This window comes from Notamacropus eugenii, chromosome 6 (assembly GCF_028372415.1).
Source record: "Notamacropus eugenii isolate mMacEug1 chromosome 6, mMacEug1.pri_v2, whole genome shotgun sequence".
NCBI lineage: Eukaryota > Metazoa > Chordata > Mammalia > Diprotodontia > Macropodidae > Notamacropus > Notamacropus eugenii.
The window spans coordinates 51858434-51870704 of record NC_092877.1 but is presented as its reverse complement, the minus strand read 5'-3'; the positions used below and the strand labels follow the sequence as shown (position 1 = coordinate 51870704).

General features: G+C 36.4%; 1 protein-coding gene across 7 annotated transcripts in view; it reads left to right on the top strand.

Moving 5' to 3' along the window:
• The window catches only part of ZFYVE28 (zinc finger FYVE-type containing 28), a 199205-nt gene that overhangs the window by 128430 nt on the left and 58504 nt on the right, over positions 1 to 12271 (top strand). Inside the window, exons 9-10 of one of the 7 annotated variants that reach the window (XR_011969422.1) lie at positions 4386 to 4531; positions 4634 to 8443. The exons of 3 other annotated variants lie outside the window; for them this stretch is intronic. Coding sequence is in view for 2 of the 4 variants with exons in the window: in XM_072620035.1 (XP_072476136.1) it covers positions 4386 to 4455 (70 nt within the window). In the remaining 2 variants the exon portion in view is untranslated. Of the gene's footprint in view, positions 1 to 4385; positions 4612 to 4633; positions 8444 to 12271 lie in introns of those variants that run through there. 3 more of the 7 variants (XR_011969423.1, XM_072620036.1, XM_072620035.1) reach the window with 3 other exon arrangements.

The window sequence follows — 12271 nt, the reverse complement described above, 5'->3', positions numbered from 1 at the left end:
TTGATTGTGCCCAGTATGCAAATAGATGGGATCAGAACAGTATTACCTGCTCAGATGGCAGGGTGATTCCCTGTACCCATTTATTTTTCCCATCCTCTTCATACGAGGAGAGAACAAAAGGGGAACATCACAGGAGTTGTGGGTATAAGTTTTACAACCCCTCTGATCCCAGAAAACCATGTGAAGGGGGTCACAACTATGACTGTTTGTGGAGTTGCATATATATGAATAGTACTAAGAATAACACAGAATATAAAGAATGGGTATGGAAGTGGGAGAATGGAACACATAGGATGATGTTTGATACTTTCTGGACTATAATCAATAGAACTGGGGAGAATTATCAACATTGTATATGGAAGAGGAAACAACAACTATGGAAGGGTAAGTCAGAGATCATGAAAGGAGGACCATTAGGCCCGGATGATGTGAAGTACTTTCCGGCTGTGGATTATAGAGTAAGACTGTTTCTAGAGGAAAATCCTGCTTTGAGAGGACAGTATTGGATATGTGGACAGACAGCTTTTACTCACCTTCCGCTAAACTGGAGAGGTGTTTGTTACATTGGATTGGTGAGACCTAAATTCTTTTTCTTACCTGAATCAGGGAAACAGCATCTAGGGGTCCCTCTATATGATGATCTAGCCAAAAGGAAGAGGAACATTGACACCTCCCTCACTCATACTGAAAATGCAAATGGGTAGGGTGGCACTTGGCCTCCTGAGAGGATAATTAGAGAGTATGGGCCTGCAACTTGGGCTCAAGATGGGAGTTGGGGTTATAGAACCCCTATATATCTATTAAATAGACTAATCAGACTCCAAGCAGTAGTTGAAATTATAACCAATCAAACAGCAAAGGCTTTGGCCTTATTGGCTGATCAAGCCACACAAACTAGGGAAGCAGTACTACAACATAGAATGATCTTAGATTATTTACTTGCAGAAGAAGGGGGAGTTTGTGGGAAATTCAATTTATCTACATGTTGCTTAAAAATTGATAATAATGGAAGGATAGTGAAAGAGATCACCAAGAATATCAGGAAAGTTGCCCACGTTCCTGTACAAATTTGGAACTCCCTTTTCAATACGTCTTGGTGGTCCTGATTTGAAGGGAGGTGGTGGAAGAGATTACTGTGCTTTGGCCTCACAGCAATTAGTGGTATCATATTACTTCCTATTTGTTTACCTTGTTTGATTTCACTTATTACTAAAATAGTTAGAAATTCTCTCCTAAAACTTGCTAGAGTAGAAGAGAGGACTGAAGGAGCCATTTGGTTGATGATACTAAAGAAGGAAGGATGGGCACCTGTAGGGACAAAAGACAGGAATGACCCTGATTGGGATGAGGAGATTAATAGACAGTGTGAGATCATGTTACAGAACTTTGGTTGAAGTATCCATGAGAAGTCTTCAGGTTAATAAATAAGAGGAGGGATTGAGTGGGATAGGTTTAGTGAAGACTTCTCAGATTGTAATTCTTCTCCCAGGGGTGAGGTTAGACCTAGAGGCTCAAGGTTACAATATTTTTAGAATAGAATAGTTCCATATAAGGATATAAAACTTTGTAGTGTATTAGGGTCTCAATGATTGGATAAAACTTACATAATTCCTCGATGTCTTCATTTCAAAAGGGATTGGTTAGATTTCGTGTCTAGAATGTAAGATCATATTCTCAGCTAATGAGGATAATGGTCACTGGGGGAGGAGGGACTTGCATTAGGGTCTATATAAATCACTGCCTTTTCTTTGTCTTTGGCTTTCCTACTCCAGATGAACTGGTATAAGATTGTCCCAATTCTCGAGAATCTAGTAAATAAACTTTCTGTCATCACTTTGAGAGGCCTCTGAGTAATTAATTTAAGTAGGGACCTGAGCCATCCCACACACTACTAAATACATTTTCATCTTAGTCATGTTGTATGGAAGAATTAATTCCTGGTGTCTTTGTGGGATTGTTCTAAGGTTTGGTAAAATAAAGCATGTGAGAACATTTTGTAAATTCAAATATAAGCAACTGTTATTGTCTGGGTCCCATAACTAATGATGCTGGTGCTCCCACAAGAATGTGAAAGGTTTCAGAAGGTGTTGTCAAAGATACAGTTGCTATTAATCTTGTGATACCAGGTTGTTATTGTCTAAAGAGCTCTTCAAGGTGTGTGTGTGTATGTGTATGTTTCTGTATGTATGTGCATGCACACTTTAATGTGTATGTACATAAGGTAGTTTGCATACCAGACTATCATATGATTTCCCCAAGAATGCGTGTATAGTACAGGAAAACATAAGCTCTGACGTGTAGGCTAAGCCATCTGTGGACAATCAACAGTTATCTATATTCACTTACTATATGCCAGCCATTGGATCAGGCCCTGGTGCTACAAAGACCAAAAAATGACAGCTCCTGCTCACAAGGAGCATCTGTTCCTTCAGGAGAAACAATATATACACATATGATTCTGTACAGAATAGATAGATCCAAATAAATACAAAGTACAGAGGGCTAGGGAATCAGGAAAGTGTAGAAGAGAGTACTTCATCTGAGTGTTGTGGAAAGTGGGGGAATTAGATGAGGAGAGAGTGCATTCCAGACATGAGGGATGACCAGTGTAAAAGCATGTGGACAGGTGATGGTCATTTTGTTGCATGAGAGGACACTGGGATGGTGTAGTAGAGTGCTGAACCTGGAGTCAGGAAGACATAAGTTCAAATACAAGCACAGACACTGGCTGTGTGTCCTTGGACAAGTCACTTAACCTTTTATGCCTCAGTTTCTTCATGTGTAAAATGACAAACTTGGATTTGTTGGCCTCTTAGATTCCCTTCTAGCCTTCCATCTATGATGCCATGATCTTCCCCCCTCCAGAGCTGAATTGCTTTGCAGCACTAAGGTGTCACCTTCCTCTCCCTTTTATTATGACAATTCGTTCTGTAGCCATGGCCCAAGGAACTGGTTTAAAAACACCAGCCCAGGGAGTCCTCAGTTTTCTCTGCTTTTATCTACTTCTAGCAAGAATCCTTAGAGAGGAACAGAGGCTGACACCCACGCTGGGGTTTTCGCTGCCTTCTTTTGCCCACACTGCTACTGCCGTGCTGACAACACTCACTATAATTTTATTATTATTATCATTTCCTGACTGCTGCAAATACAGGTCTGTCTTGCATAGCCTTCCTCCCATAACCAGTGTCTTTTTGCAATAAAATATTTAATGTATTATAGCCAAACCCCACTGTAATATTGCAGAACCCTATCAGATGATAGGAGTTGGAATTGACCATAGATGTCATCTGGTTTAATGCCTTCACTTTACAGATGAGTCCAGAAATTAAATTACTGACCGAAGGTCACTTAGGTAGTAAGTATCTTTTCTAGAGGGTGGTCACTGTGCATGCTACTTCCTTTCTTTGTCCGATTATTTGAGATAGTCAGTTGTAGATCTAAACTTAGTTCTCTCTCAAATATTGTTCATTTAATTTCCTGCTATAGCGGAATCAATTAGTAACCTTAGGTGGATTACACCTTGATATAGTTACATCAACCTTCACGCTACTTATAATATACTTTAATTACCCATGTTCAGCTTGGATAGCAGGCTTAGTTTAGTTCCAGCCCTGAAAGAAGTTCCAACACCATAGGCATATATAGTCTGTATTTCCACTAATAAAATATTCTTCCACTAAATAAAGAAAATAAATGATTGGCTCATTCAAAAATAATAAGAACTGTAATATTCGGATTTGACACTAGGCACAAGTACAGTGTATGCTGCACTTTTAGGAGTTGCAGAGATAAGAAATCAGAAGGAAACTGAAGTTTCACATTTGGTACAAATCAAAGAAAAAAAATATATAAGATGTATTATTAAATACTACATTATCAGTCAAAAGCAGACAGCCATCAGCAAGGGATAACTGACCCTAAGTAGCAACAAGAGTTTCAGTTAATCCCATTCAAATTTTGAATTTTCTTGTTAGCAGATGACATATGAAGTATTGAACTGTAAATTTTTCTTGAAAAAAGAATTCATTTTCTTTAGCATTTTCACAGATCATAGTTATTTACAGCATTTTACTAGAAAACTTACCCTCAATAGTTCTTTTTTTAAAATTCATATTATCCCATATAATTGTATACATTCAATTCCTATAACACAAGTGGTCAACCTCAACACGGTCAAAGCTAATTCAGTATCCTAAAAAGTCTATAATTATTGCAGTGTTACTAGTCTTCCAGTAAAGATATTTTAATACCTTGGCCTCCTAGCTGGAAGAGCATTTCAGGGGTTTCACTGAATGGCAAACTTATGGCTATGAATGAACCATAATGTAAACCTCTTTCTATATTAACATCTATGGAAACAATAAACAGCATTGCATCATTTTTAGGGTCACTTTCAGTCATACCAAACAAGAAACTAATAAGTATCATCAACATCAAAGGATCCTGCCAAAGTGAAATAATTTCCCAAATGACCCAACTCTTGAGTAGCTTTCTACTTAAGACCTTTTGATCCAATGGAGAGAATTGATTGGTAAGTTGCTTTTTCTCTTTAAGGTTTATTGCTTAAAAATTCCTAAAAAGAGTAGTCCTATTTTTTTATGACATGACAACCCTCTGTTCTTCTTTTCCTAAGGTGACAACAGTGCTGGATCCCTAACCTTTCACTGAAGTTAATCTTCATCCTCGCTTTCATCGCCATGTAAGTTTTACAGCAGGTGTAATAATTGGTCCCCTTGTTCATTTATTTAAAGACTTTAGGATTCAGAATTTGGTAAGAATATTCCAAATATTTGATATTCAGGAGGTGAAGTTTCAAAATAGAAACTGAAAAAAAACTCAAGAAAAAATATCATGTTTTATGTAAATTGGTAAATGTTGTCACTAGCTATAGAGAAATGTATTTCCAGTAGATAGTTAAATAAAGAAAAATGAAAAATAGCAGAATTACCTGAAATGAATTTGATGTATACCAAAGACTGTTGGACATGGTGCTAGGAAACTGATAGTGTGTTATGTTTTTAAAAGAATGTCTCGTGCATATTTCTCTAAACAACAAAATCATATAAGAAGGTGGGTTAGACCAGTGCAAGCCTACACTCTCACATGCGTGACCAACACCAGACTACTGAAACAACACTATCTCATAGTGTTGATCCCTGGATACAGGACCTTTCGTCAGAAGGGAAGAAATGGAAATTCTGAGAAGAGAAAGAGGAAGATGAGAGAATCCAAGGGGTTCCTACATTTAAGAAAAAAGGATATGACACAGTACTTGAGAAGTCTTAAACGAGAGCTGAACTGGAGCAGAGATCGTATTGAACTTGGGGTAACTTGGCCAATTATGAGGATATAAGTAGCAGATCTGCAGAGATAACTCTAATTGCAGCCAGGTTAGATGGGTGTCCAGTGGCTATAAGTGACAGGACTCATCAATAGAAAGTTTTGTATTGTCTCCTCCAATTTGTAATTGAGATCCTCTCCAGACTGTACTGGGGAGTACAAATGAATGGTTACTAAGGATGTTTCTAATGTTGGTTTCATTTCATTTTCTGCTCCAGTTAAATGATTTAATTGATTCTGTGTTGGCTTTTTGGTTGTTAGTGGGGTAATCACTGAGTTTCTAACCCTCAGTTGACTTGAAAACCTTCTTATTTATTTGTATTGTTACTATTTGGAGCCTCCTATTTCACAATGAAGAAGCTATTCTGAACTGAATAAAGGGAAAGAATAGAAGCATTTGTGTAGTTCCTTTTATGTACTAGGCACTGTGCTAAACGCTTTACATTATCTCATTTGATCCTTACAACAACCCTAGGAGGTAGGTGCTATTTTTATCCCCATTTTACAAATGAGGAAACTGAAGCAGACAGCTTAAGTGACGTAGTTACACAGGTAGTGTCTGAGGCAGGATTTCAGTTCAGCACTTCCTGACTCTTGACCCAGCCCTTAACCACACATTTATTTCCAGAATACCTGCATTAAAACCAGTAATCCATGGGACCTACCTACTAGAATGGAAAAAAGGAAGACAGGCTTTTTAAATAAACATTTACAAATAAAAATTAATTTCTTCATTCATCATGCCTTTAATAACTTTTAAGTTATTATATTGCTGTATGCCTTCCAATCTTTTCACTCTTTTAGTTCCATTTCTGTCCATATTTCCCTGTGTTTTCTCTTAATACTATTTTAGGCAATTTACACTATTACTTTTGTTCTGCTTTTTTCACTTTGCATTACTTAATTTTCACAGTTTAATAATTTTCTTCACATTTGTCTATTGTGATAGCATTGTAATATTTTATTGCTCTGATAGGACATGATTTGTTCAGAAATTTTGAGATATCTAGGTTGCTTCTAGTTGTTGGTATAATATTGAGATACAGTGGGTGGATAGATATAAAAACATGTATATACATGTACACACATATGAATGTGAGTGTATATGTATTTTTGTGTATATATTTTTTTTCACCTTAACTGTTTTTAATTTATTGATAATACTTTTGAGGTCTATTTCCAATAATGGGATTATTGGATAAAAAAGCATGACTAGGTTTGTATCTCACCAGAGTGCTTATGTGTCAAAAAGTCAGATCGAACAGCTTGCTTCTCCACAAAGCCGAGCTTTGTCTCCCTTGGTTATTTTCTGCAGCATTCTTTTAGGTAGTGGAGAGACCCAGGGCTTGGGGTCTAGAAGACCCCAATTTATATTTTGCCTGATACATTTAAAAGCTGGGAGACCATGAGCAAGTCATTTAACCTCCATCTGCCTCAGTTTCCTCATTTGTAGAATGATAGTAATGGCACCTCCTCCACTAGATTATTGTGAGGATCAAATAAGATAAGGAATATAAAGTGCTTTGCAAATGGTAAAACACTAACTAAATGCAGATTTAATATTATTGCCTTGCCATTGTGTTGAGAAGGAGTAGAGCTGGGGAGAACAGTTGCTATCATGATTTCAGATGAGGTAACAACAGTAATTTATAATGTTGAAAGAGGTAGATGGGGAAACTACTCCTTAAAGGTACCATAAACATAAAACCATAGTTTGAAAATGTATTTTTCTAAATTACATTTTTTATTGTTCAGTCACATCTGGCTCTTTGTGACTCCATCGACCATAGCACTCCAAATGCTGTCCATGGGGTTTTTTTGGCAAAGACACTGGAGTGGTTTGTCATTTCCTTCTCCAGTGGATTAAGGCAAACAGAGGTTAAGTGACTTGCCCAGAGTCACACAGCTAGTCAGTGACTGAGGCTAGATTTGAACTCGGGGCTTTCTGATTGCAAGCCCAATATTCTCTCTACTGAGCCATCTAGCTGCCTCTAAATGGCATAAGATAAAAGGATTGTGAAAACAGTAACATAATTAGGACATATTTTAATATGCCTGTCTTTCAGAGTAAGATAAATCTAACAGCAAGATAAATTTTTTAAAAGAAAACCCTAACAAATGATTGGAAAAATAAGTTGAAAAATCTTTCAATGTTTTTTGAATGGGAATATAAAAAATGGTCGTATTTCTCAGCATCACTAGTAACTTTACAAAAGTTCATTGGAACACAAAAGAATAATTGTAAAAAAGGCAGAAATGTCAGTATATATCAATAATATAGAGTACGACTCAAGAAAAATAGTAAATAATAAAGAGGGGGCATTAGCAAAAGAAACAGATTTAGATGAAGACCAAGTAATAATAATGCTTTTTATTTATTTTCCTTTGTGAAGTCACCTTGGGTTTTTTTAAGTTTAGGTAATTTTATTTATCCCCCTCTTTTTGGTCAGGTTAGCTAGCGTTTTCAAGGAAGCAGCTTTTAATTTTGCTTATCATTTCCATAGTTGTTTTCTATTTTATCTATTTCTCTAATTTTCAAATTTTTCTTTTGTTAATAGTCTAGTTTTTAATTGCACATTAGTTAATCAGTCTTCCTTGTTTTAAAAATATATTTGGTTCATTCATCCTGTTTTGCTAATGTATAATTTCAGATTTTTTTTCTTTTGAGAGCCATCTTAGCTGTATATAGTAATACCATATCACTTTCATATGGCAATTATTTCTCTGACTTGTTCACACCTGGTTTATAGTTAGGAAGTCACTACCCCTGAGAAATATATACATCCTTTAATGTTTTCATTCAGAAGATGATGTAAGTTTTTCAGTTCTAAATTATTCAACATTTTGTTCAGGTATATATTTTCCTTTTAAAAATATTTTTTATATTTGTCTAACAGAGAGAGAGAGAGAGAGAGATCTCATGTTTATTCTGTTACTATTCTGTTAATGTCTAAATCTTTTTACAAGTAAATTTTTATCATTGGCTACATATGTGTTTAACATTGATATTGTTTCATTGTCTGTAGTTCTTTTCAGTATTTTTCCTGTTTATCTTTCTTGATACTGTAAATTTTTATTTTTGTTTTATTTAATAGCATAATTTTAACTCCTGCTTTTTTTGAGTGATCTGATACAAAGTAAATTTTGTTTGTTCCAGTCACTTATTTTCAACATTGTACATGTCTTTATTTTTAGATGTGTTTTTTCTGCTATTCTCCATAGCTTTTATTGATTTGTTTAGTTCTTTCACTTCTAAAATTATGATTATTAGGTTCATGCTTTACACCAGTTTGTTTCATACTAATTTTATCCCCTTCCTCTTTTAAGTCAGAACTTTGTCCTCATGATTAGTTTTACTTTTGTTTATTGGAGGCTGATCTCTTCCAATAGGTTTTTCTCACTACCGCTCTCCTGCTTTACTTGAAGGTTTTTAAATGAACTTAAATTTCTAATTTACCTACTTTTCATTCCCTTTTGACCATCCACTTTCTGTCCCCATTTTTCCGATCTTCCCTCCCTATTTCACCTCATCACGTCCTCACTTACAGTCTTTTGCTGCACACTTTCCCAAAAAGTTTTCCTTTGCTTAATCTTCAGAATTTCTCTTCCCTTCCAGTCTATTCCAAATTTTATTTTCTCATTCACGGGTTATTCTGTGTCCTTCATGAAGCTGAGGTTTCTAAAATGACAGGCCGAGCTTCCTCTCCGGTCCCATTTGTGGAGTATGCCTTTGTAGATCTTAACTCCATCCCACCTATTTTATTTTTTTGCTGTGCTTTGCTCAATGTTCAATAAAAATAGTGCTGTGTCATGGGAGTCATTCTGTGTCCTAAATCAGGAGGTCCAGAACTACCCCATCCAAACTATTATCAGTATCCATTACTAAAGCTGTGTTGTCTCTGGTTCTGTGTCGCACCCTTCCCACAGTACCCCTGCCATTTTGAATATGAATCCACCTCTTTTTCCTTCCCTTTTCCCTATTCTTTAAGTTCCCCTTAAATCCTTAACCCTGTAGGTTCCCTTTATGTCTTAATAATCCTGCACTGTTCTTGATTTTATCCCCAAAATTAATCTCTTTATTAAAAAAACTAAATATGAAAGAAAATTGATTCTATAAATTACTTTCTTGGTAATTGTACTTATTTACCTTGGGTGGCCAGCAACATCGATTGGTGCAAAGGAGTCAAGAAGAGTGAGGCTTGAGAAAAGGCCATTAGATCTGGTGAGTTTGTGAAAGGCAGTTTCAGTTGCATGAAGAAGTTGGAGACTATGTTGTTGAGGGTTTAAAAGTGAGTGAGAGGAAAGAGATTGAAGTCAATAAAAATAGCCAATTTTCTCCCCAAAAGCTTTTGGTTCATAAATGAAGGGGAGATATAGGATGATAGCTGGAAAGTATGATGGAATCTAGAGAGGGTTTTTTAAAAGGTGAGAGTAGACTTGTGTGTAGTTGAAGGTAGCAGGAAAGGTAGAAGGTAGATAGGGAAAGATTGAAATTTTGAGAGAGAATTATACAGTATAGAGCATAAAAATTGTTGAATTCATAAGAGAAGAATGAGCCCTTGCAGAAAGTTAAAAAAAAAAACAACCAACTCAGTAATTAGCACCAGAGAACTTTAATATTAAGAAAATTCAGACTCCTTTACCCCATTCCAGCCAATGCCACAGTCTCACCATCACAATGAACGTACTTGTTGAATTGTTCCCCAAATGATGAGTACCCCCCCTTAGTTTGTAGTTATTTGCTAGCACAAAGAAAGTTGCTATAAATATTTTTGTACATATGTATCCTCTTTCTTTGATTCCTTTATGGTGTAGATCTAGTAGTAGTATTATTGGGTGAAAGGGTATGAAATTGTCTTTTTTTAAAAATTTCTTTCCAGAATACTAATTCAAAGTACCACCAACAATGCATTTGTGTGTCTGTTTTCCCACAGCCCTTCCAACATTTTCCATTTTCTTTTTTTGTTAACTTTGCCAATATAATGTATATGAGGTAAAACCTCTTAATTGCTTTAATTTGTATTTCCCTGATTATAAATAATTTAGAGCATTTTTTTCAAGTATCTCTTAATTGCCAAATCTGATCATCTTTTCTTAGTTTTCATTTTTCTCGACCTTTTCAATACAATAATACAATACAATATTATCAACTGCCTTTTCTCGGGTAATCTGTCCTTTCTGGGTTTTCATTGCACTGCGTTCCCCTGATTCTCCTATCTACTCCTTGTTAGGCTGTTTTGATGAATCCTCATCAGTATCATTCTTCCTAACTGAAATCTGTGTCCTAAGTTTTCTTCTTCTTCTTCTTCTTTCTTCTTTCTTCTTCTTCTTCTCTCTCTCTCTCTCTCTCTGTATATATATATATATGTATATATATATATATCCTCTTTGTCTTGGTGACCTCATTATTCAATTGACTTTATTAGTTTAATTTATTTTTTTATTAGTTTATTTACCATTATTATTTATTAGTTTAATTATCATTTCTGTTCATAAAACTCATATTACCTATATATCCAGCCCATGTTCTCTTCTGCACTACACAGGTATCTCTTCCAAAGTCCAGTCCCACATTTTTTTTCAGTCATGAACAATTCTTTTTGTCCCATTTGGGGTTTTCTTGGCAAAGATACTGAAGTGGGTTGCCATTTCCTTCTCTAACTCATTTTACAGATGAGGAAATTGAGGGAAACAGGGTTAAGTGACTTACCCAGGCTCACAAAGTTAGTACATGTCTGAGGCCAGATTTGAACTCATGAAGATGAGTCTTCCCGACTCCAGGGCTAGCACTATCTACTATGCCGTCTAGCTCTCCCCTACCCTGCACCCCCATCCCACATTTCAAACTAATACCTTGGAGATATCTCAAATTATCTTTTCCTCTCAAACTCTCCTGTCTGATAAACTTCCTTATTTCTGTCAAGGAAGTTATTAGTCTTCCAGATTCTCTCATGTTCATATCCTTGGCATTGTCCTTAACTCTTCACCCTCATGATCCTTCACCCCACGTATCCATTTATTGGATCTCACCATTTCTGCCTCCAAAACATATTTCAAGACCAAACTTCTCTCTACTCACAAAACTCACCCACCTTCCAAGTTCAGGGCCTTACTACCTCATGCCTGGACTACTCCAGTGACCTCCTAATTGAGCTCCTCAAGTCTCTCCCCTGCCCAGTCCATCTTTCTCAAAGCTGCCAAAGTGACTTCCTTAAGTGCAGATCTGACCATGTCACTTCCATCTTCAGGTAATTCCAAGTGTCCCCTATTGCTTATACGATAAAACATCAACTTTGGTTTTTAAAGTCCTCCAACAGTTCGGTCCCAATCTATCTCTCTGACCTTATTATACATTACTTCCTTTCCTACATATAACAGTCCAGATAAATTGGTTTTCTCTCATTTTGTCACACCAGCCTTCCACTTTCCCTCTCTATGCCTTTTCACAGTCTACCTTCCCACCCCCTACCCCCACCATACTGGGAATACTCCCTCTCTCCCCTCAGAATCCCTCATTTTCTTCAAAATCCAGCTCAATATCTGAGGTAACTAGTGTAGTGGATCAAGTATACAACCTGGAATCAGGAAGACTTGCATTCAAATCCAGCCTCAGATACCTGCTAACTGTATAACCCAGGGCTAGTCACTTAATTGCTGCCTACTTTCAGCTTAGCTATAAAATGGGGATAAAAATAACACCTAACTCACAGGGTTGTTGTGAGCATCAAATGAGAAAATATGTGTAAAAATTATTAGCATACTGTATGGTACTTAGTAGGTGTTTAATAGGTACTTGTTCTCTTTCTCTACTTTCTTCTCCCTCAGTCGTCAACATCTACATGAAGCCTTTCTTGATTCCCCCCAGTCCTGTGCCCTCCCTCCCAAATTACCTTGTATTTAACTATGTTGTATTACCCTTTTGTGAGAGTAG